The 25,843-nt window shown below is 38.8% G+C and overlaps 1 protein-coding gene across 5 annotated transcripts in view; it reads right to left on the bottom strand.

Moving 5' to 3' along the window:
- LOC131688433 (protein dead ringer) overlaps positions 1-25,843 on the bottom strand; it is a 364,954-nt gene that overhangs the window by 100,870 nt on the left and 238,241 nt on the right. For all 5 annotated transcript variants that reach the window (XM_058972658.1, XM_058972653.1, XM_058972655.1 and 2 more), the window contains exon 5: positions 655-727. In XM_058972658.1, coding sequence (XP_058828641.1) covers positions 655-727 — 73 coding nt within the window. The remainder of the gene's footprint in view (positions 1-654; positions 728-25,843) is intronic.

The following is a 25,843-nucleotide window of genomic DNA, read 5'->3' as shown; positions in this document are numbered from 1 at the left end:
CAGCTTAGGTAATAAAATGCATTTTTCTTCGACCGTCAGCAGTGACTGTACGGAACCTAACCTCAGTTTCAGTCAGAACTATCGTTATTATTATTGTTATTATCGAGAAAAGGCCACGGGCTGGTGTTTTCCATATTTTTTATTGTTCCATTACAATGTATCTGCCGTGCACTTTCTGCGATGACTGTTATCGCATTCGGTATGTATTTTAGGAAATGTGGGTGTATAGAAATCGCATGCATATACCTGAGCGTGTTTTTAAGGGATTTCCGGGTACATCTACGAGGCGAAATTAGTCATCATGAGCTGTTGATTATGGGTGCTACGGAAATTTTTACAAGCTAATTTCGAAGGTATAAAACAACTTTCGTACAGAATGGTAAATTCACTAATTTTAGTCCATAAGCTACTAACAAGCTACCGATTCATACAAGCCGAAATCTTTCTGGCCAACTGTGAAATCGTTTGTGGCAGCCAATTAGGGGCTAAAAATCCATTTAATTTATTCAACAATCATTTCTTGAATGGTTCTGACTAAAACCAGCTATTAAAATAGTTTAGAGAGACTGGTAGTGAAAATAATTGTTATTAAGCTATCGGCCTATTCATCGTAGGAGGGAATTGATTCAAATATAGAAGTACAATTTTACTTACCTCGTTTTTGCATAAAAAGAAAGAGATCATCCAGGAACTCTTTCCGTTTGGGATCATCGTTGATTTCGTAGAGCTGGAAGGAGAAATGAAATAAAAATGACACTTAGACAACTGAGAAAAACATGAAGTCGGTCTACTGTAAATTCTGACACTTAGTCGAGAAATTCTTAGAATAAAATCGAACACGAGGGATAATGATGTACTACATATTGTTGAAGGGATACGAAAAAATACGAACACGATGACTTAAGTTGAAAGTAAGTACTATCAATTCAGTAAAATCGTGGGTCGCGTTTTGACTTCGTCTTATCAGAATCCGACACTAACTTAGCGCCGGAATAATTTAGCACCGGTTTGACGCTAGATCCAAGACGGAAACACAATTTGTGTTTCGAAGCAAACGACTGATCAAATGTGACGTCCTGTTAGAGCTAAAGTTCTGTTATGTCGATCAGATACAGCGAAATCCCAGTTTGCTTCCTCATCTCGTACAGATCAGAAGTCAAAAAGAGCACCGTTTACAGGAGAACACAATCGCGATTGACTTTTTGCGGCTTAGACTTACAGCGCGCCAGGTGGAACAGTTGATCAATGTAAAAATGGAACTTATTCTTACATAAGTTTCACACATTCAGCTGCATCATACGAGACAACTAGTACTAATAACTCCTTAGCCGAGGTAGAAAGCTTCACAGCAAAGAACAACATGCCACATGACATCGAATATGAGCTTGAACTTGTGCGGCCACCCCTGGCTGCTACTCCGTTATCGATCTGGACTATCTGAAGTTGCACAGGGAATCCGTAGATAATTATGCTTGGGAATAGCAAAACATCTTTCAATGTGCAACTCCTGGTAATCCTAAAGTGTTTTATTGATCAATACCGGCGTCGGCCAGGCCCGAACGTAGATCGCGGAAGGAAAGGAAAGGAATGTTAGTCCGATACTTGCTTTTGCCAGAGGCTGTATATACTACTGCGCACTCCACAAGTATCACGGGAGGAGGAGATATTTGTTAGTAAGTATAGAAGTTAGATTTTACATCTTCTTTGTCGACGCCAGAGAGATGACTCCACCATCTAAACTAGATATTGATCCATCAACTAATGAACCCGGGGGCCAACGGCTATACTTCCCTTCCGAAGGAAGACGTGACCACAGATTTTTTCACCCCAGAAAAATCTCAACGACCTCGGTTGGGATTGAACCCAAAACCAACTGGAATGAGTGGCTGTCACGCTTACCACTCAACCGGGCCGGCGTCGAATATTAAAACGACGTCGAATATTAAAACACTAAATTCAAGATCCCCGTGTATATGGATCTAAGGTATCTGACGGAAATTTGCCTACACAATTTGGAACCACGTACTAGCACGGATTATATTAAAAGATTCATGTCGAAGTATGGAGAGGTGGAATCCGTCACAAACGACACTTGGAGAAAATTTTTCTCTTGTATTCTGAACGATGTTCGGGTGATGCGAATGCAGCATAACTAAGTTGACTTACTCTGACGACAAAATCCGTACGCCATTCTGCGACGAAAAGCAATCGTTCACCAAGGTCTGGCACACAGTCCGCATGGTCCACGGATTTTTTTCAACGGAATTGACCAGCATAGGCATAACAACCTATACCGTCTTACTTAACTTTCAAGGACAGATCAGCTGAAGATGTTAACTACATACAAAGAACACTATGTACATATCCTGGGCAGACGCTCACGTGCCCGTGTCTGTAGCTAGATGGCACACTACACTATGATAAGACGTGCACCAAAACAACTAAAGAAATTTCCACCACTACAACCAACACCAGCAATCAGTCTTCGACATTTGCTGATACACCACAAACAACAGGCAAAAAAAATAATATCCGGATAAACAATATTCCACGGCACCCTCAAGCTAATAGTTAACATACCAAGGTAAGAAATAAACAAGAAAGAAGTCGGCTATAACGGAGTCAATCGTAAGCACAAAAAGCACCAAACATGTAACAGCGAAAATCAAAGCTCTAGCGACGACGACATGCGGTAGAGGGTAAACCTGACCATTGCTCAACACCAAGAAAGAAAATTAACACAAGAAGCTGGAAGTAGTGTCCCAGGATAATCGCCAGAAATAATATTTGATCATTTATTTAACCACCATTTGTTATATCCACTCTAAATTTTTAAATTGAATTGTATCTTCGAAATGCATATTATCTTCAAAAAGGCGAATAATCTTCGAGGTTAAAGCCCTAATAAATAAATAACAATAACACAATGAAATAGTAACTTGGTTTGGCTTAGCAGGCCAATGTGGAATGCACGATGTTATAATTCTCCTTAAGCAGAAAAAATTGCCTAATCACCAATATTTTTCACTGAGAAAGGTTCCCTTTTTGGTAAAACCACTCTTTGTGCGTGAAGGATATAGCGTCAATCCAGCGCTAAATTGGTCTGGATCTAAGTGTAAACGAAACTAACATAACATGTTTAGGTTTGAATTTTTGCCTAAAGAATTTCACCAAAATTTTCGCCTAAGGGAGAAATATTAGTGTGTACTCTAATGTAAATGCCACCAGCTGACATTTTTTCGAGAGTGGTCCAACTAGAGCTCTAGAGCTATATTCTTGGAAGGGCTTCCTATTAGAATCAATCACTACAATTGTAGACGAGATGTGAGTAATGTGATTCTAATTGCGATATTGAGTAAACAGTCCAGATGTGGGGACGTGGTTTCATTTCATGATCGCGTGGGAACGAGCGTTTATATGTTCGCGCTTTAGACCGCGTTTATTAGGGTATTGCAGAAAACTCATTTTTACCCATGAGAAATCCATTTCCGTTTGGTCCTGAGAATTTTACTTGTCCAAATGTACCCTTTTTATGAAAATTGATTGAAGAAAAATAGAGATATACAAACGAGAAAATGACGCAATCTTATATAAATGACAAAATGCCCCCGTATTCGGACAAAATCGAAAGGCAAATCCCCTATTTTTAATAATATTTTTTCTCTATGCTACACATCACATTTATTTTGAATGAAAATTTAATTCTTGAGATTTCAATTGTAAAATAAATGTGATTTGTAGCATTGAGCAAAAATATTATTAAAAATAGGGGATTTCGCGGACGAAATGTACGAAAAACTCAATTTTCTGTATTTTTCGAGAATTTTGTAATTTTCCAAACGTTATATAAAAAATTATAGCATTTAATATATTCTTTCCTCTTATTTTGCCATAGCGTCAATGTTAAAAACTTCAAGTGAAGTAGGTTGGGATCCAAAATGGTCCAAATGATGTGAAATTTGGTATCTGAGCAAGCTTTAAAATTTGTCACAATTTGAAGGGGGCTTAGAGAATTAAAAAAGAAAAGCGATGCTTTACCGTTTGTAAATTCATAAGTGCTAAAATGTTTACAGAGAGTGTTTGTATTTTGATTCAATTTCTACATAATAAGAACACAATACTTTCTCAAAACGTCATTGAAAAATACTGAAAGTTGCGGGAGTGACAATGAATCTGCGGACGCACTTCGTCGAAAACTTGTTTTGCGGTGTACATCGTAACTCAAAATGTTGACTTGACCAATCATTTTGAAATTTTGCACAGTTTTTCTTCACATCATTTCTCAGGTGACTACAGAAGGTTTATTTTTTGCTCGATTTTTGAATTTTTCGTAGTGTTTTGAAGCCAAAAAAGCCCGATATTTGCAAAAAAAATCGAATAACATTATTGTGAAAAATAATATTAAATTTTTGCAAAAAGCTCCCACAGTTAACTGGACAATTATGCGAAGAAGAACTGTGCAAAATATCAGAAAGATTGGATTTTGAGCAATGGCAAGCCCCGCATTTTTTCAAGGTGCCTCTTGAAGATTTGTGTGACTCACCCAAATTTTAAAATCTTACAATAAAAATCCAGGAAACTTTTTCCTGAAAGGTTGAATAATTGTATGGAAATTGACTAAATACTTTCTGAATCACCCACCCATTCACGAGATCGCAGGTGTAGACGTGCGTGAATGATCGCGAAGGACTCGATCGTTTGTATGTCGCGTGTGCCAGAGTGTATGTAACTTCGGGTGCATACATATGTTCGTAACCAATGTTGTATTATCGCTCAGAACTCGAGCGTTTGTATGTTAAAGAGTTTCTTCGAGGGGGCATGTGTCTCGCGTGTAGTTACAACACCGTCAATCCATTCAGCCTGTGGGAGGGTTTAAAATGCCGCTAGGTGACACTAGGTACAAAAATGACACCCAATTTATGTCCACGATTGAAACGACTCAACGTGAATTTACGGATTTTACGGTTAGTACAGCAGTTCTGTTTTTTGCTGATGATGACTAAACTGAATCGAAACTTTTGTGACTAACACGCCTATTTTGGATCAGCTTACTGGCGAGGGGAATCCGAATACGACTTTACTTAAGGGGTTAGCCCCAATTTCGCTCCCTGGGAATAATCAGTACATTCATTTAATTGTAGTGATTTTGTTAGTGGACACTACCGAATCTTACAGCGATATTGCTTTTACTTTTATAGAAGTTTGCTTTATTTGACTACCGTATTACCGTTCCAGTCCTTGTCGTTGTTCAAAGGTACAGCATTTTATCAACAAAATAAAAATTAGGCATAAGTACGTTAGGCATAATGGATGTTAGGCATAATGGACGATTGGCATATTGTACGTTAGGCATAATGGACGATAGGCATAATTCCCAAAAATATAAGAGTAATCGCAAACCTTTCTTTATTGTAGGATCCTCAACCTTAAACTCGTTTTTATCCGCTCAGTAAACACTACGCTTGCTACCCCATCCCTTTTAACGAGAGACAGCAAAAATACCGTCGATTCTTATAGTAAAGACCGACAGTCTGTCTTTGCCTTGAGACGTGTTGGTAGACATGAGCAATTCGTAGTAATGCTGCCTAAGCTCGACTCCTGCCAGCAGAAGACAAAAGATTAGTCTGTTAAATTTTAAGCCACTTCTAGTTTTCCGATCTGTATATCTCACATCCTTGCTCTCACTTGAGTATGGCTCTAAATTTTCATAACTCTTTGTATTGTAGTCATCGTTAAAGGTCGTTAAAAAGAAACTGTGACTACATATCAGTCGAAATAAAAAAGGCGATTAATAGGGTAGACGAGCCCTTATTCATCTCATTAGTCAGGATGCCACACTATTTCGTTTATTACTCGACTTAGAGTGACTGGATTGCACTGAAATAGGTATCATCATCCTTGCTTCGTCGTGTTTGAGAGAAGCGAAAAGTTGAGTGCAACGTACCCTTATTTATCCTACCATTTGAACTAATGCGTTGAATAGAGATAGCATATACTGCTCTAACTAACGTGTTCAAATGAGTGGGATGAATAGAGGAGCTAAGATGAATTTGGGAGCAATAACTCTACAATTGTATCAAAATATTGAAATTGTGAGAAAAACTAACGACTGTTGGTGGGGTTATGTTCGGCTTCCAGTCTTTGAACTATTTAACAAACGAAATATTTACTTTTCATCCGACATTTCGGCGGCATGTATTGCGCCATTTTCAAGGAATTATGCTAGTTACCGTGTTATCGTCAAGCAATTCTTCGTATATTGGTGCAATAGTCATGTTCAGCTATTTTTGCGTATTGCCACTGACTCACGTACGTTGCGGTTTAGTGATTATCCGAAAACGGTCCGTAACGAAGAAATCTATTTTGTGTTCTTTGATGGCTTCTGAATAACATAGGAGATAATCAATATAGAAGTTGTAATATTCGTATATTAGTTTAATGAATAATAAAAGTCATCATTCTTTCTTTCATGAGCTGTTCTACAAAGCATACATTTTTTTCTTTGACCTTTGCACCATTAATGTATGTAAGAGCTAATCTAAGTTAATGTACATTATTCATACCTTAACCCCTTCATGCTCATGTTATTTATAAACAATGCGTATTGCAATTAATCTGATTGGATTCCAATAAATCAGTGCTGCCAGGGACAGTTTAAGTTGAGGACGAAAAATGAAATTTCAATATATCTTCGTTATTTTGGTATATTATTAAAAACTGATAAAACCTATCAATTTAGACTGCCTTCAATTACGTTTTCCACGCACTTTGACTATTGTAATTATTCTAGCAGAATGGTATTGAGTAGAAGGCAAAATTTGCGCGGCTTCCAGCAATGCTAGGGAAGCACATATCCTTAGGAAAAAAGGTTTTTCGTGTTTCTTGACCCCACCCTTTTCGAAGAAAAATAATTTTGGAGCCTTATAATCACTATAAAAAGATGGACATGAAAGGGTTAATACATCTGGGATTGATTTTAAACAAAAGTGATGAAACTATTTTAGTCATGTGCAATTTATTGGTTGTATGCCGAGAAATTTACGCAATCTGAGTTTCCGCATGCCAAGCATTCGGTGAGCAAATATTTCTTCAAGCATATACAACAGAATAAAATGTTGACCGAGGTTGATCAGTTTCCAGTATAATTCTTCAACATCAAAAAAGTTCAAACAGTCATACTCTTACCACCCGAGGCCATCATCGCAAAAAAAATTCTTTAAGTGATACTTAAACATGATAATTTATGCCTATCGTCCATTATGCCAATCGTCCATTATGCCTAACGTCCATTATGCCTAACGTGTGTTATGCCTAACGTCCATTATACCTAACGTCTTTATGACTAATGTCCATTATGCCTAACATACGTATGCCAAACGACCGTATCCCGAGAAAAGTCCAACATTACTTATTTTGTTATCAATGAAATATTTCACCATCTCAATGAGTTTTCAATTTGCTTTCACTGATAGCATAAATAGTTTTCTGTTTGATGTTATAGTGCAATTTTTCTGCTTTCGATTTTGATCTTTTAACCGTTAAAACGACCAAAATGATATCAACCTGAGCAATCATTCCCTACTACATCACAACATCAAGTTTAGTTCTCAATTTGTTATCAGACTCTGCTCGGGATGCCTAACGTATTTATGCCTAATGGGGTACACCCGTTATATCTATTTTTAGGAGTGATAACTCGCCAATTTAACACAGAAAACAAAAGTCCGCTGCAATCGCTTCTAAAGATACTGCTTTCGACAAATCTTATCTATTCTTTGACGTTTTCCAGCCTGCAGCTGCTTATTTCTTGCTAAACAAGATTTTTTTTCGAAAACTGTCCAATTTTGTGTTATAAAATTTGGCCTTTTATACATAACATTACGAAGCAATCGCATTCCGTTAGCAAAATGCAACTAAGGTTCCTTAAGTGTCCACGTTCCGATTTCGGCCCAAACCCAAATTATAATTGCATTTACCATTAGCATTTTGATAGAAGTAGTTTAGAGGGTATTCTTTACCCTGTATTTTTATCGTTGGCAGTTTTTCAAAAATTGGAACAAAAGGGCGTCGAAACGTCGCAAATCGATTTTGCGCAAGCACCTGGAAAATGATTACCTCTTTTCGGGACATCGGAAAACAACTCGAAATCGTGCAGTCAACGGTAAGTCGTGTGATTAAACAGTCCTACCAAACAGCGAGCAGCGAACGGAAAGAAAAATGCGGTCAGAATGGATGTTCTATTAGTGATCTGGATCACAAGCGTGTAGTGAAAGCGTTTAAGCGGAATCTCAATGCTTCGATCAGGGTTTTGGCCAAAAAGTTGAATCTATCCGAGTGTTTCTTTCAGAAAACCAAGGACCGAGAGGGACTGCATACGTACAAAGTGCAGAAGGCTCCAAATCGTGACGAAAGGCAAAATACTGTGGGAAAGTCACGGGCTCGGAAGCTGTACACCCAGATGCTGACGAAGACTCATTGTCTCATCATGGATGATGGCAGCTTCCGGGGCTACTGTTCCTCACCACCAAGCACAAGTTTGATATTCCGGAGGAAGTAAAGAAGCAGAAACTTTCAACGTAATAAATGCATGATTTGGCAAGCGATCTGTTCATGTGGCGAACGGAGTGCGCCGTTCATGGAAAAAAGGGTTAAAATTCGATCTCAAAGTTTGAAATTGCACCATTACGTCAAATTTTAGTTTTTTACCCGTTCTTAGGTCACTCCAATAAATTTAGTTTACTTTAGAGCTTTATTATTAGCTTTATGATTCAGATCGATCCTAAGGCGCAGCATTTTGTTTCTTCGTCTTGAAAAGCTTTGTAACTGAATATGAAAATGTAAACTTTTTGATTTCTATAACTGTTTCCTGGTATGTTTTTTCATTGGCCCCCAAAGCAATTTCAAATTTTGCTTACTTTTTGTCTTTTGAATGAGAATCTCCACTTAACGAAAAAGATAGCTAACATTCATCGCATAAAACAATTAGGTAACAGATACACAATCCTAGGCTCAGTACTTCCTGCCCAAGATTTGAGACCATTGCATCTAAGAAAAACTATTTTGAATAATAGGAAAAAAAATCTTCGGTCACCTATCTCATTATATGTATACACACCAAACATGCGATAATCGAAAACAACACACTCACATTTGACGTTTAATTGCGATTGGCAGCGCATTAAACTTATTTAAATTTATTGCGTGCTTGGAAAAATTATTGTGTAGCTTGTGCGTTTTATTTTATTTCACTGGCTGCCTCTTTTATCGAAACCTAACAGCAGTGGTGTGCTACAATTAATTCGAGGTCAGTTTTTTTTGCTTCCTACTGAACCCTCGGAACGGGCTTCCAGCAACGAGAACAAGTGCACAATAATTTGTTGAACTTACTATAAAAACAACACACACACCCTGCACCGGGGCACGTCAAAAGTTAATAAGTGTGAAGAGGCAAATTGTTAGCTTTATTTCCGTGCAATGGCGACTGCGAAATGGGTGCAGGTGTATTTAATACTCGGTACGACAATGGATCCACTGCTAAGGTCTTAAAAGAGCGAACTAAATGGCCCAAGGATGGTAGCCGAGTTCTTTCGGTTGGAACTGCCTCTCCGATTGTTGGAAGCGAATGAGATTACGTAAAATTACGTAGAATTAAGGAAATACTGTGCTCCATTTAAATATATTACCACACTACCACACCGGCTCAAATTACCGAAAACTGACAGAACCGAACTGTCCCCAAATTATCACCGAGCGACCGACCGACCGACCGTCGACAAATTGAACAGGATGAAAGATTGACTATTGTCGCCGCGGATGTCACGCTGCGGCGACAATGGCGAAACAGACCGGAAAGTGTAGATAAATGAAAAGTCAAAAATGAAATAAAAGAAACCGTATAGGTCACCACACCCGCAAGGCGGTCACATTTTTTTTTCGATATTATTCGAAAATAAAAGCTGAACTCGGTCGAACCGACCGGAGCCGCCGTACAGTGCGAGCGTGATGTTTGTCATTAGAATCGATCAATCGGCCGGCGGGTCACTTATGTTCAAGGGGCCAGCCCGTTGCCGCCCGCTTCCCAGCCATGAGCGACACCAGAAGTGACGGACACGTCCTGTCGGATGGGGTTCGGCAGAAATAATCTTTAGTCTTTGAAACTTCGACGGGGAAGCGAAACTGAAATCAAAAGGTAGTACACTGTTGCTTCTCAAAGAGGCGCCGAAACACTTACCGGAATCCCCGGGGGGAGTTGACATCTTGGTTGAGTGCGATGATGTTGTAATAATGGGTGCTATTTTGGTCGCTGATATCTCAATTTCGGAATTTGTTTGATGAACTTTGATTGAATCATTCATTGGTTGGATGGAAACTAAACATGAAACTGACGTCTAGGAGCACGTTCGCGATTTTGTATGACCCTAACCTTTTTAAATCAAGTTAAATTTTATCTTTGTAGTATACAGTAGCCGATCAAATTTTCATATATTTAAGCTAAGAAATGAAATCTTCGCTTTATTTTCATTACATGACAGAACTATTTCTTGACAAATCTATTATATTCCTACATATTGTTATATTTTATCGAATACTGCATATCAATATGACTGGCAACTCTGTCCAGAATTTAGAGACAGTAACAGAAATACTTTCCATATCCACTTTTATATTGAGCTTCCTACCATCATACAATAGAGGCACTGCCCAGTGCTTTAAAACGTCGTTTTCATGCTCAAAATTAGTAGCGTCTAAACCGTTAACTTTAGAAGTAGGAGAACGAGGGGCAAGTCCGACACCTTAAGCGCAATAATTTTTCTAAAATTCCACAAAGTTCCTAAAATTGTATATTCTGTGCATAATCCATGTTTAGGTGGTTCTTAACAAAATATAATTTTTTCAGCGTTTCAAAAAATTGAATTCATTAAAAATTATTGGTTGCCAAAAAATGGAGAAAATGTCATTTTAAAAACGCTGCGGGTAAGACCGACACCCCAAAGGGGCAAGAGCGACCCCCTTTTGAACTTTCTTGTTGTCCAATTTTTTCCATTAAAAATGTATTGTGTATGTGTGATAAAGTGCAATTATGTGTATATGAGTGTGTGTGATGCAAACGCATACTTTCTGTAGTTTCATCGCGTAGCAAGAGGAAGAGCATTCGAATGCGTGGTGTTATGAATAAATAATGTTTAACGCATGGTTTATATTATGGTACGGGTTTTCTCAAGTAATTCTTTCGAGCTTTATTGCCACTTGTATAGCCATTCTAACGAGGAAGAGCTGTTCTGCAAGCAGATTATATACGCTGTTACTAGGACTCATTCACTTAGAAGTGACGCACGCTTCGTAGTAAGCTATCCGGTTCGTGTTGTGATTTTTCGGAACACTGTTGATCAACAATCCGACGGTCAATGAATTTTTTCCATCAATATCATTTCAAAATCTCATATTAGATTATACTTTTCGTTTCTCTTTGTAATATTAATCACGTTCAATAATTTTTTAATTTTTTTGGTCGGCTTGAGACAATACTGATAAATAAATGCAAAAAACATAGTTTCCGTGTATTTCAATTATTAACATGACGTAATTATAGTATAATTGAACACAACAAATATACCCAGTCGTTTGTATCGAATCAAAAACGAACCCTATTATCTAAACACTGTGTCGGTCTTACCCCACCCAAAAACTGTCGGTCTTACCCCAACAGCGCCCATTTTTGTTAAATGCTCAATTAACAGTATTGAAATACTCAAACTTATCTTCAATACACAAATAACGATATGGAGAGTAGAATAGAATGTGTGACAAAAAAACTGGTCATTTTCAAAGCTTTTGTGTTATTAAAACCTTAAAATGCATCAACTAAAACTAACATCCAAAAGCGCATCAACTGTGCTTTCGCTTGTTTTGTTTATTTTGTTGACGTTTATGAACCCATATGGCATCGATATGTATCGAAATGCCAAAAATAATCGTACTAATAATATCCTGTCATTATTGTATGATTTAAAATTTGATATCTGGGAAAAGTCGTGGGGTGTCGGGCTTACCCAGGGTGTCGGGCTTCCCCCCAGTTCCCCTATAGTTTGTTCGGAGAAGTTGTTGCCCTTATGATTGCGCATCTGCAGGAGTATATCATTTAGTGATTAATTCACCTATAAGTGATAAACGAAATTTATGTTCTGAACTAATTAAGATAGAGACTTTCTGGAAAAAATCAAAATAAATCGATAAATAAAAAGGTTAAAATAACAAATGGATAAAATAAAAAAAATAAAACGAATAAATACAATACAGTCAGTAAAATGAAAAGAAAATAGAATAAAATGAATACAATCCATGAACTAAACAGATCCGATGAAACGCGACAACTGAGCAGAATGAATTTATTGAACGCAACGAACCAAATGCCAAAAATAGTGGATGAAGTAAATGAAATATATCACGGGATTCAATTAATAATATCAAAGGAAATACATAAAATAAAACATGAAAACAGTGAATAAATGAATTGAATGAAATAAAATGCATAAAATGAAATTGGTTGAACAAAGAAAATGAATACAATGAATAAAATTAACAAAATAAATAGAATGGATTAAATGAATTAAATAAATAAAACAAATTAGGCAAATAGAAGGAATAAAATGAATAAAACAACTGAAACGAATAAAACGAATAGAAGCAATTGAAAGAATAAAAAGAATAAAATAAATAACGTGAATTTATTTAATATTTTTTTGAGAGTGGTCCAACTGGAACTGTAGACCTGAATCCGCCGAAAGGCTCCCTGTCAGAATCACTCACTACAATTGCAGACGGAGTGGAAAATGTCACCCCCTAAAACACTGCTTAAGACCAGTTGCCGCGAACCGTAATCCTGAGTGTCATATAGAGTTTACGGTTCAGATGTGCGGATGTGGAGATTTCATGATCGCGTAGGAACGAGCATTCATATGTTCGCGTTCCTTATCAGTCAGCTTAAAACAATCGATTTATTTGTTTTTGCTTCAATCGTTATTCTTGCAACATTTTCAGAGTACCTACTGCTGAGTAACATATCATGCATTTAAGGTACCCTTAACTTAAAATCTTTAAAGCCCATTTTATGAAATCCATGTCTTTCAAAATTTATGTAGATGATCGGTCAGACCTCAAGCGTTTGTATGTGAACGTGTATGTAACTTATCTAGTATAAATTCGATTGAATTGCCCCGTGATCAGTTGCATATTTGTGTAGGCTTCTTAATCGACGCGTGGAGCGCGAGTCTGTTACCTAATGTTGAGTGTATAGTTCAGGTGCTAGAAGAGAGTGAGTTCCCCCATATCGCTAGAGTTCCCGGCAAAGTCGCCCTGAAACTTGTTGTCTAGTGCATTGATTTTTTTTTAGAAGGGTTCATCTGAAGGCATGGACCTAGGCTGCTACGGCCGATGGCAGGAGCTTTCGGCTGTGACCGATTCATGACCGCATTAGTTTGTATAATCGCAATTGAGAGCGCGTTCACAAATTCGTACGATTTAAAATATTCTCTTAACTACAGGGGCGTTTTATGTTAGCGAGACCGACGGTGTAGATAAGCATGGATGATCGCCATTGCTTATACGAGTTTGAGACCAGGATTGTATTATCGCATGTGGCTGGAGCGTTAGTATGTTAACGGGTTTGATCGAGTGAGCGTGTGTGTCTCGTGTATAAATTCTTTTGTATAACCGTGTAATCGCTTGCATATTCGAGTGAGCTTTTAAAGATTCGTGCGAACCGCGGTTCAGATCTAGAGGGCAACGAACTTCCCTATATCATTCTCTAATGGCCATAGCGCCTAGCTACTTCTAGTGTACATATTTGAGTTTTTTTTTGAGCGAATACTGAAGGCATGGAACTAAGCCGCTATGGTCCGGATGAAACCTCGCATCGCATGGGAACGGGCGTTGGTAAAATCGCATTTGAGACCGCGTTTAAAAGGTTGTAAGTATAACAAATGTTGATGGATGATCACGATTTCATCGCTGTAAACTTATTTGCCTATTCGAGAGATATGGTGTTAAAAAAATGCTGTTGAGTTGTTTCGCAGTTACTTAGAAAGACGTACGCAAGCTACAAGCAACAACAGCTCTGCATCATCGGAAACCGAAATTAACCTTGGTGTACCATAGGGTAGTGTACTAGAGCCACTATTATTGATCCTATACATTAACAACAAGAGACTAATCTTGGAGAATTTAGAAGTAAACCTGTTTGCCGATCACATTTCCAAGACCAAATATATGATTGTAACTACGCGTCCGAGGAATGAAAGTACTGCAACAGTTGAAATATATGGGTTAAACTAGTTAGAGTTACATTGGACAAAAACTCACTCTTAATGAGTATGTAAACTAGACAATCCGGAAAGTTCGATTTAACTTTTAACTTAACGATTACTGTTTATAAGACCATTATAGCAGCTAGTTTTGATTACTGCACTTTTATTCTGATTCTAGCATCCCAGAAACATCGTAAGTGAATGCAGATCTTTCAAAACAAGGTAATGCGACTGTTGCCACGATGTGACAGATTAACTCCACGAAGTTTACTGCTCGTTTGTTTACAATGGGGGGTCAGTTCAGTAACGAACTGAATTTAACCTACTTGTTTTATCCAAAGAGTAATAAATGATGGCATGACACAGAAGCACCAGTCTAGTATACTGCCCATAAAAGCATAAGAGTCTGGATTTTTGTCGAAAATGAGTAATCTATTGGATTGTATTCTGTGTCGCCAATGAAACACAATGCACAAATAAAATTACCAGGTTTGTTTAGCAAATATCGAAAAAAATACCAAAACGTGACTGTCCTATCCATAAGACTCAATGAAAAAGTAAATCTTCAACAGCGTTTTTCTCGGCTTGCTGTTTTTCAACATGGAACTGTTATGCTTTTATGGGCAGTATAGTTGTGTATGGAAGAAATGTGCACCGGTATGAAACAAGATAAGCCGGCAATCTGAGACCGATGACCTCTAAAAAAATTATAGGGTTGTGTACAAGACACGACCGCAGTTAAAGGCGCAATTCGATTTTTTTTCCATTATATATTCGTCCCAGTAAGGACAGTTTGCTAACAACTATGTTTTGGGATAGGGGACGATAATCCTTTGAAACAATTCGAACCGAATTCAGCGATTCGTTTCTGCTGCATACACACAGACGAACATTCATCTTCCACAGCTTATGTCAAATGAGCACTATGTAACAAAAGGCGATCTCTTTTATTAACTTTCTGGTGCAGATGAAAGACCATCCTTTTGGGCGACAAATAAAAATATTTTCATCATTCTTTTTGGCGTGGCTTTCGCTTAGTGGCATGGTTGCCATATTTTTCGTAATGGAGTTGCAAAAACCATCGGGTTGGTAGATTAATATTTTGAAGAATATTTTCATATAATATGATTCACTGGTAAAAATATAGAATTAACAAGCACAAACTTAACACAGTTTAATAAAAGTAATTTTCTAATTAAATTCTTTTTCCATTATATGCTCGTCCTAATAAGGACGGTTTGCTAACAGCTATGTTTTGGGATAAGTGACGAGAATCCTATGGAACGATTTAAGCCTTGCCTGCACGGCATAAACCAGCAATTTGCCATCTTGCTTCTGTTCCGCCACCGGCGTTTGAAGCTGCAAACAAAATCCTTCCAGCGCACACAGACAAACGTTCTCCTTCCCCGGAAGATCTAACAGCTATCCTACAAGCAACAATGGTGATAATCCAACTGGTTCTGCCAGCAGAGCAGGCATAGCAATGAAGGAATTAGATCAAAAACATTCCATGAAATGTTTATGAATGTCGAGATGAGGTCCGTGTTAGGAAAAGTTTTGCGCAAATTTGTGAAAAATGTATATGTTTTCCCTATTTACACCCAGGTTTTTTTATGCGGAGGATACGTACCTCGTAAAAAAAAACCGCGTATAAAAACCGCATTAATTGGAAAATCTGCGTAAAAACCGCGTTAATGGGAAAATCCGCGTAAAAAACTCAGCAAAAGACTCGTTTTTTCGCGGACTTCGCAAATAACACGGTTTTTGCAAAAAATATGTCATTTTGAATGCAAAAGACTTAAAAGATTTACGGAAAGATGGAAGAGATGGGTCTGGAAGACTTCTTCTGGCCCACACCCCAACAATATGGGTATTTTCGGAATGTTATTGAAGAGTAGGTGCCAGAAATTGATTTTTGACGCCATTTTGAAATCAAAGATGGTTACTGCCGGTTTAGCAAAATTCGCTATAACTCAATCAATACGGATATTTTCGGAATGGTCTTGAAGAGTAGGTGCCAGAAATTGAATTTTCGCGTTATTTTTAAATCAAGACTTCTTCTTCTGGTTTATCGAAATTCGCTATAACTCAAGCAATATGGATATTTTTGGAATGGTCTTGAGGAGTAGGTGCCAGAAATTGACCGTTGACGCCATATTGAAATCAAAGATGGCGACTTCCGGTTTAGTGAAATTCGCTATAACTCAATCAATATGGATATTTTTGAAATGGTCTTGAAGAGTAGGTGCCAGAAATTGATTTTTCGCGTCATTTTTAAATCAAGATGGCGACTTCCGGTCTAGCGAAATTCGCTATAACCCAATCAATATGGGTATATTTGGAATGGTCTTGAAGAGTAGGTGCCAGAAATCGATTTTTAACGCCATTTTGAAATCAAAGATGGCGACTTCCGGTTTAGCGAAATTCGCTATAACTCAATCAATATGGCTATTTTCGGAATGGTCTTGAAGAATAGGTGCCAGAAATTGATTTTTGACGCCATTTTGAAATCAAAGATGGCGACTTCCGGTTTAGCGAAATTCGCTGTAACCCAATCAATATGGGTATTTTCGGAATGGCCTTGAAGAGTAGGTGACAAAAATTGATCCTTGATGTCATTTTGAAACCAAAGATGGCGACTTCCGGTTTAGCGAAATTCGCTATAACTCAATCAATATGGATATTTTTGGAATGGTCTTGAAGAGTAGGTGCCAGAAATTGATTTTTCGCGTCATTTTTAAATCAAGATGGCGACTTCCGGTTTAGCGAAATTTGCCATAACTCAATCAATATGGATATTTTTGGAATGGTCTGGAAGAGTAGGTGCCAGAAATTGATTTTTAACGCTATTTTGAAAGCAAAGATGGCGACTTCTGGTTTAGCAAAATTCGCTATAACTCAATCAATATGGATATTTTTGGAATGGCCTTGAAGAGTAGGTGCCAGAAATTGATTTTTGACGCCATTTTGAAATCCAAGATAGCGACTTCCGGTTTAGCGAAATTCGCTGTAACCCAATCAATATGGGTATTTTCGGAATTGTCTTGACTAAAGGTGTGCGCCGCGCCGCCGATTTCAGGTAAAAATCGGCGGCGCGCCGGCGTCACGCCGATGTGCTTACTTTTTTTACATGCAATCGTCGGCGTGGCGCACACCTCTAGTCTTGACGAGTAGGTGCCAGAAATTGAAAAAGCGTGTCTTTTACATTCAAAAGGAATATTTTTGCAAAAACCGCGTTAATTGGAAAATCCGCGTAAAAAAACGCCGTAATTGGAAAATCCGCGTAAAAAACCGCGTCAATTGGAAAATCCACGTAAAAAAACCTCGTAAAAAACCGCGTGAAAAAACCTGGGTGTATTACATATTTACGTATTTTTTAATAGTGTGCTAAAAAATACACAGATAAATTTGATAACAATTTTTACTGGAAATTTTCAGAATCGATTGGTGTTCAAATCATTTCATCCATCAATAATTAACAAAACGTAAGCGAAAACTTTGTCTGTTTTCTTACATTTTCCCAACGTTTTTACAAGAACACCGATTTTTCAATAGTGTACAGTTGAAATACCAATTTATAGTTGCAACCAATTTTTAAGTTGGACTTCTCTGAATCTATTAGTAGTTAAATGACGCAAATCCATGAACAATTAACTGTGCTAAAGTCGTTTAAAATTATGACAAATCTTCGTGACGCAGTTCGAAATCAGATTTTAGTTTTACACCTAGCCCCAGCCTCATATAGTAGAGTAAAGCATTTTCAATGCTAAAAACATGTGCGTAGAACTCCTTATTTTATAAAGGCTATCTTTTGTTCAACGTGTTACCAAAACATGCCAAGCAATCAAATATCCTAAGACAATTTAAACAAGCCTACAAGATAAGCGTAAAACAAAGGATTTATTTTTTTCGAGAGTTGTCCTACTGGAGCTCCACAACTTCCAGGAAGAGTTCCCCATCAGAATCACTCACTACAACTGCAGACGAGAAGGGAAATGTCATCCATTAAACACTGCTTAAGGCCAATTACAGCGGGTATTGATTGTGATATTTTAATGCGGATTTTTCGCAAAGCATAAATGCAGATGGAAAAAATATAACAATTCTACAAATATTCAGATTTGAATTTGGCAACTCTAGTTCCATCACTTCCAGGGCGGATATTCGCATGTTTCGTCGGTTCGAGTTCAATGAATTGCATGCCAAAATTTGATTACGAATATGGTAATTTGTGTTTTGATTTCGTTAAATCCCATCAACTAGTACACGAAAAAACCTGCTTCAGTCGTCTTCGCCTTTATTCGTCAAACAATATCCCATCAATGTTGTAGATACTAGTCTCGCGTGACTTGTTCACACCATCTTCCCGTCTGTATACCTCCCAATTCCAGCATCAAAAAGCCAAATCAAGCGCCGCACGAAACCGACGAATCCGACGAAAAAAAACGACAACCACAAAGGAGCAGGAATTCCGTCGACTCCCGTATAATAACCATAATAGGACTATAATCACAACAATTTGCTCACTGAGATACACATTAATTACGAGGACTGTGAGAATCCTATAAATTACGGGATAAATCGTCTCCAGCTCTTTAGGCAGCAGCCATCCCTCCTCTGCTGGTGGGACCGTTTCGTTCGTGTTCGAGTCCGAATCCGAATCCAAATTGGCAGTGACAGCGCGGGAGAGAGACAGAGAGGGGAGAACGGTCTTCTTAATTGAATAAACATCATCGAGTTGCGTCGTTCGAGAACTCCTTTTCCGTCTGCATCATTGCGCACCGCATGCTGTGCAAACAAGTTTCAGTCATTCAGTCGACCAGCCAGCCAGTCAGCATCTCCTGGCATCTAGGCATCAGCAGCAACAGCAGCAGTAGTAGTAGTAGTAGTTAACCGTCGCTTCTCGGTCGATGTGACGAAAGGAAAGTGAGAAAAGAAATTATCCGGCTTCGCTCGCTTGAGGGGGAATCCTTTGCCGGACTGACTGTTCCCATCAGTTTTGCCCTGTTCCGATTGAAACAGGTTCTACTGGACCGTTTGGCAAAGAATGGAAAGCTAAATAAATTGAAGCGATTAAGCGGCACTTAATACCCTGTTGTCAATATAACGGGAAGGTCGGGCGATGTTGGTTCGGTGGATTGCTGTACTCAGTGGGGATCGAATCGGAGAGATGTGTCCTCCTTTGAACCTTGGCAGAACCTACTGTCAGCGGCGGATTATTTAAGATAAGTTGGAAGGAAACATCTTAAGGGCAGATATCTTAATTGTGTTTCTGAGCTTAATATTAATTAAGCTGCTGTTACAACCGGATTAGACCACAGCTATTAAATTGTATGAGTTCAGTAAGGGCCAAGGCGAAGCGGTGAAGAATCAACAGACAAACAATTTACCTCACTGACCGGTCAAAATTATGCATCTCATCGAATGCCCAAGCAAACGCCCGCCACTAGAGCAAGGATCATAAGGCATCGGAAGAGAAAGCGTTTTCCCACGATACCATCAACTCTTTAGCCAACACAAAAGACCCTCAATAAAGCATTCAAATTTGATCATCCATCAACTGGCAACAATTACGATGCGGTTGGAGAGTGATACACGCAACGTAAAATGTGTGCGCTCACCTCGATCTGACCACATCTGCATTCGGGGGACGACCATCAACCATCAACCGGGGCAGGTTGTCACTTGACACATATTTACATTTCGTTTTCGAGCGATTTACATTTCCCATGTCTCCACAAGTCAAAATAAAACGATTTTTTCGCCTTTCTTCAACGTCGACGATGACTACGACGACGACTACAAATGCTGGTGACATCGGCGAGGAACGTTGCCATCAAAGAAAAATAAATTACCTCCCCCCACACGTTCCTCCTGCTACCTTTTGAATCGGTACACTGTGCACAAGATCGTCAATGGAAACAATTCTTCGGTTTCGGTTTTGGGTCATCGCTTGGGTTGGCAGAAAAATTGTATCATACTCTCATGCTTCAGCGGAAAACCGCAAAGTGTGTTTTTCACACTAACCAGGGCTCGCGCGCGCACATGGTGGTGGCACAGCAAGCAGGAAAACCAACCGCAAACGCAGCCCCATGATGTGACACAATAGCGATAATTTGAGAGTTTTGCCGGTTGGTGGTGCCGGTGGTACACGGTTGGTACGGCCATTCATCCGCCCATAAAGTACGTAACGATCGGTTTTGAGTCGTGAGTTTGTTGAGGAACTCAAACTCGCGCGCGTGATAATAAAGCAATTAATCGTGTCTGACCCCAGCCGCACTTTACGCCTTGTCAGAATGGGAAAAATTAAAATCGCATTAATAATAAAGGCTGCGTTATCAACGCCCCTCCCCTAGGCCGCCTGCAGTATCGTTCCGATTGAGTTGGCTGCGGTGCAAAATAGTTGTAGGTTGTTTTTTTATGGATACGGGTGCTATTTGATGTGCGCATCATGCTTATCCTGGCGTTTGTCGGTCGGGCTCGGGGCGTTATGAAAAATAAAAGCAGCAATGTGTTGTTGTAATTTCAATTAGTAACTGCTATAAAAATTTATTGTCTATCGATTGTTTTGTGCGGAAGTAATCGCCTAACGATTCAATCAGTAGAGGTTATATTGTTTACATAGCCATGCGATACAGAGCAATATTTTCTTAAATATAAATTGTTGCTACTGTTGAACCAGCTAACTACAAATTTATTCTTAAAATTGCACCCTTTTCATTGTATCACGTTCAAAAATTTGTCACCCCGTGGGCATGAATTCAGTATAATTCGTTACCAGTAGCTCGTTGCATTATATCTTCGTTTTTCTTCGTCAACAAAAGATTGCATGTTTCGGCTGTTTCCGTCGGAGGAAGTAATTATTTTAGCGTGTTACCAAACAGGCAGCTGGGATGATTTTTTGTGTGATCACATGCTTGTTTAACTTTGTATGGAATTCGATGTGTTTAAGACAGGTCACAAAATAGTATCAATATAAGCCTTTTGGTAATGTTTTACATTTATTAGAAAAGAAATGTATAGAACTCGCTCAAACTTTCAAGATTTTTTCCGAGGGCCGAGGCTTATATATCAATCGACTCAGCTCGACGATTTACTGTTTCTCCAGGTAAAGCCAAAGAGGGTATATGTCCTCTCGAAGCTACCCTTGATACTGCACCCCATCAAAGTAATTTTCGGTTCCAGTCTACCGTTGGACAACATACTTCCGACTCCGTAGCTGACTTCCACCTAGCTATCCGTGACTTATGAAGACACCACGACTGTTTCTCCAGGTAAATGCCAGGAATGTATATGTTCCTCCGAAGCTAGACATACAGATACTGCTTCCCTTCAAATGAATTCCCGTTCCCAGCTCAGAATATACTACCAGAACGTGAGAGGACTACGCACAAAGATCGATGAGCTGTTCGTAGCTGTACCCGACGCAGAGCACGATGTCATTATCCTGACAGAAACATGGCTGAACGACGAAATCAATTCCCTGCAGCTTTTTGGACCTAGATATACGGTCTATCGTAACGATCGTGACCCAGTCGTTTCTGGTAAAAAAAAGGGGCGGGGGTGTACTTATAGCTGTTTATAATCGGTTAGCGTCTAAACAAAAAAGTTTTAACAGAAACGGCGTAAAACAACTCTGGGTAAACCTTAATAGCCATGGTAATAACACATGCGTGGGCGTCGTATACCTCCCTCCGGACTCCGCAGATAACATAAACGTTATTCAGAACCATATTCAATCCGCACTTGACATTGCTAATTCGCTAGAACCCCAAGCTTCTCATTTGTTATTTGGAGATTACAACCAGCCTGGTTTTGTATGGAAAACGACTTCTTTCGGTTATGCTTACGCCGACCATTCTGACTCATCCCTTTCGAGATCTAGCGTTGCTTTACTAGACGGGATGTCATTACTCAACATGCTGCAAATGTGTACGATCACGAACAGACTAAATCGCACGTTAGATCTTCTGTTTGTAAATGAAGATGCATACATGTCTATCGTGTAGATGAGCCACTCGTTGAAATAGATTCGCACCACCCTCCCCTCTTAATTGAGCAGACCTGTCCTGGACAGGTTATTTTTGACGAGATTCTTGACGATTTGAAGTGTAACTTTTCAAAAACCGATTTTCCTGGACTCAACAACTCACTGCAAACGATTGACTGGGTGACTTTGCTTAATAACGCAACCGATGTAAATGACGCAGTAGAAAAGTTCTCATCCTGACCCAACTGTTTGAAATATATGTCCCAGCCCCGCGTCCTAAACCAAAACCACTTTGGTCCAATCGACGTCTCGGAGAACTTAAACGACTCAGGGCAGCCGCGCTTCGGCACTACACCAACCGACGAAATCCCAATACAAAGCTGGAATTCATATTTGCTAGCAACAATTACAAAGCTTATAACCGCTTCCTATACTCTCGGCATGGGCAATCTGACCTTGAGCGAAATCCCAAACGTTTCTGGTCTTTTGTAAATAAGAAGCGTAAAGAGAGTGGACTTCCTTCTAGTATGACTTTGGCAAATGACACTTCTAGCACGATTCGCGGTATCTGTAACCTGTTTGCAAAACATTTTTCGAGTGCATTTGAAACAGTTCCGACTACTCCAGAACAGGTCGAAATCGGACTACGAGATGTTCCCTGGGGTGTGATGGACCTATGTAACATCCATTTTACGGAGGAAGACATTGTTGCTGCTACTGATAAATTGAAATCTTCGACTTCGGCTGGTCCTGATGGGATTCCTGCCATTATTGTAAAAAGATGTGCGAGTGCCCTTTCCGCTCCCCTATAGCTGATTTTTAATATATCTTTGTCGCAAGGGACGTCGTTTCCTCTTTGTTGGAAAAAATCGGTTATGTTTCCTGTTTTTAAAAAAGGTGATAAGCAGGACATAGCAAATTATCGGGGCATAACCTCTCTCTGTGCGGGGTCCAAGTTATTTGAAATTCTAGTAAGCAATGTATTGTTCCGGGAAGCCAAAACATATATATCAACAGATCAACACGGGTTCTTCCCAGGTAGATCAACATCCACGAATTTAGCACAATTCACACTGCATTAAAAGTTTTGAATGCGGAGCACAAGTGGATACTATTTATACAGATCTCAAAGCAGCGTTCGATCGTGTTGATCACTCGCTCCTACCGGCGAAGATAGAAAGATTGGGTGCCTCACTCAACTTCACCAAGTGGCTTAAATCATACCTTGTAGGGCGTATCTTATCTGTCAAACTAGGAAATGTTGAGTCACATAACTTTATAAATTTATCAGGTGTGCCCCAGGGTAGTAATCTTGGACCCTTGCTGTTCTCCTTGTTCTTCAATGACGTTTGTAATGTCCTTCCACCAGGATGCAAACTTATCTATGCAGATGACCTTAAACTGTTGCTTATTGTACGATCTGAATTGGACTGCATTGAACTACAGCGACAACTAGATGAATTTTGTAACTGGTGTACTCGAAATCGGTTGACTATCAGTGTATCCAAATGCTCAGTAATTTCTTTCACGCGCAGAAAAAATCCAATTCTGTGGTGTTATACTATCTCAGGGAAACTACTGGATAGAGTGTCAGTTGTCAGGGACCTTGGTGTACAGCTGGATTCTAAATTGACGTTTAGAGATCACTATTCCCACATCATTGCGAAAGCCAACCGGAACCTTGGTTTCATCATTAGAATAGCCAAAGAGTTTACTGACCCATACTGCCTGAGAGCACTGTACTTCTCTCTTGTACGCTCCATCCCGGAAGCTTCAGCTGTCATTTGGTGCCCGTACACAAATGTCTGGATTACCAGAATTGAATCAATACAAGCTAGGTTTCTCCGATATGCCCTTAAAACCCTGCCATGGCGCAACCCGATAGAGTTGCCACCTTACATTGAACGCTGTCGCCTGCTCGACAGGGACCCTCTTTCAAAAAGGCGAAATATATCCAGAGCCGTGTTTGTAGGGAAAGTTCTAACTGGTGAAATAGATGCCCCAAATATATTTTCTCAGATTAATGTAAATGTGCCCGCTAGAAGTATAAGATCGTGGAATTTTTTAAGACTTGACTATCAAAGTACTGATTATGGACGGGATGAACCCATAAGGGCGATGTGTAGCGTATTTAATAATGTTTATGAATGTTTTGACTTCTCTGTATCAAGTGACGTTTTTAAAAATAGACTTAAACGGCTAACTTAGTGCATAAAATGTGATTTAGATAGGGATTTTAATTTGTTAGATGTACTATTAGTAACATATTGTAATGTAATGTAATGTGTAATATTGTTTAATGTGTATATGTGAAAAGATAATGAGGTTTTTACGCGCATTTGGAGGTTGTTTGATGGACTCCAAATGGGCTTTTCCTCATTCTATATTTCATGTAGACCACGTAGGTCAGATGAAAATAAAATAAATAAATAAATTTAGGGCAATGTCTGTGTGTGTATGTAACGGACAAACTCTCATTCGTGTTTCTCGGCAATAGCTGAACCGATCCTATCCAAACCAATTTTAAATGAAAGGCCTATCACCCAGACAGAACGCTATTAAATGGTTTTTGATTCTGATGTTTAGTTTCCAAGATATGAATGTTTGTAAATGCAAAAATCGCGTTTTTTGCAGTTTGAGGTTTGCTGCCGAAGTTTACAACGTGATTTTTAGGAAGCTTATACGAATACCTTTCGAACAAGCTATAGATTGTTGAAATCGGACTATTATCAAAAGAGATATCTAACATTAAATGCGGACGAAAGATTTTAATCATTTCCCATAGCCAGAAATAAGACCAAAAACATTCAATGTATTATTAGCGCCAAAACGGATAATTTTAGGTCAAGTATCTTCGTAGAATTTAAAGCATACAATATGCCCTTTCTTTTGGTATTGTGATTTTACTGAGTCCTGCCACTATCCCATGTAGTATGTGTTATCAAAAACATCACCAAGCATCAAGTTCTAAATGTTCTTAATCGATATAATACCCGAAGAAAGCGATAAGAGTTATAAGAAATGTATCATCACACTGTTAGGTGGATTAAAAGCGTTCTTTGAAACCTCTTCAACGGTGGCAAAACTGATTTGAGATTAGAGTTGTATTATCGCGTAAGACTCAAGCGTTTGCATGTTAACGGGTTTGATGAGCGAGTGTGTCGCATATGTCAATTCTTTTGTATAATCGTGTAACCTCTTGCATATACATGTGAACTGTATAATGTTCGTGCGAACCGTGGTTCAGAGCTACATGGCATTACCCGAGTTTATGATTTTATAAGTTCATTATTTGATAAGGATTCAAGTTCCGCCAACTCAGTAATTCTTGGTCAATATTTACGTAATTTATTATTGCGTTATCGGGATATTTTATTCACGTGATATTTATGGCATTTCCACAAGGAGTAACGTGACTCAAATTCATGATTTCAACTTAGATTGAAACTTAGTCACGATTTCCGTTATTTTTCTTAACGGTATCGGAATATTGTGTTCTTGAATTTACAATCAGATTTTCACACGAAGTGAACTCATGTCACGATTTTAG

This window comes from Topomyia yanbarensis, chromosome 3 (genome assembly GCF_030247195.1).
Source record: "Topomyia yanbarensis strain Yona2022 chromosome 3, ASM3024719v1, whole genome shotgun sequence".
Classification (NCBI taxonomy): Eukaryota; Metazoa; Arthropoda; class Insecta; order Diptera; family Culicidae; genus Topomyia; species Topomyia yanbarensis.
The sequence above is the reverse complement of the archived record's forward strand: the minus strand, read 5'-3'. Positions and strand labels throughout refer to the sequence as shown.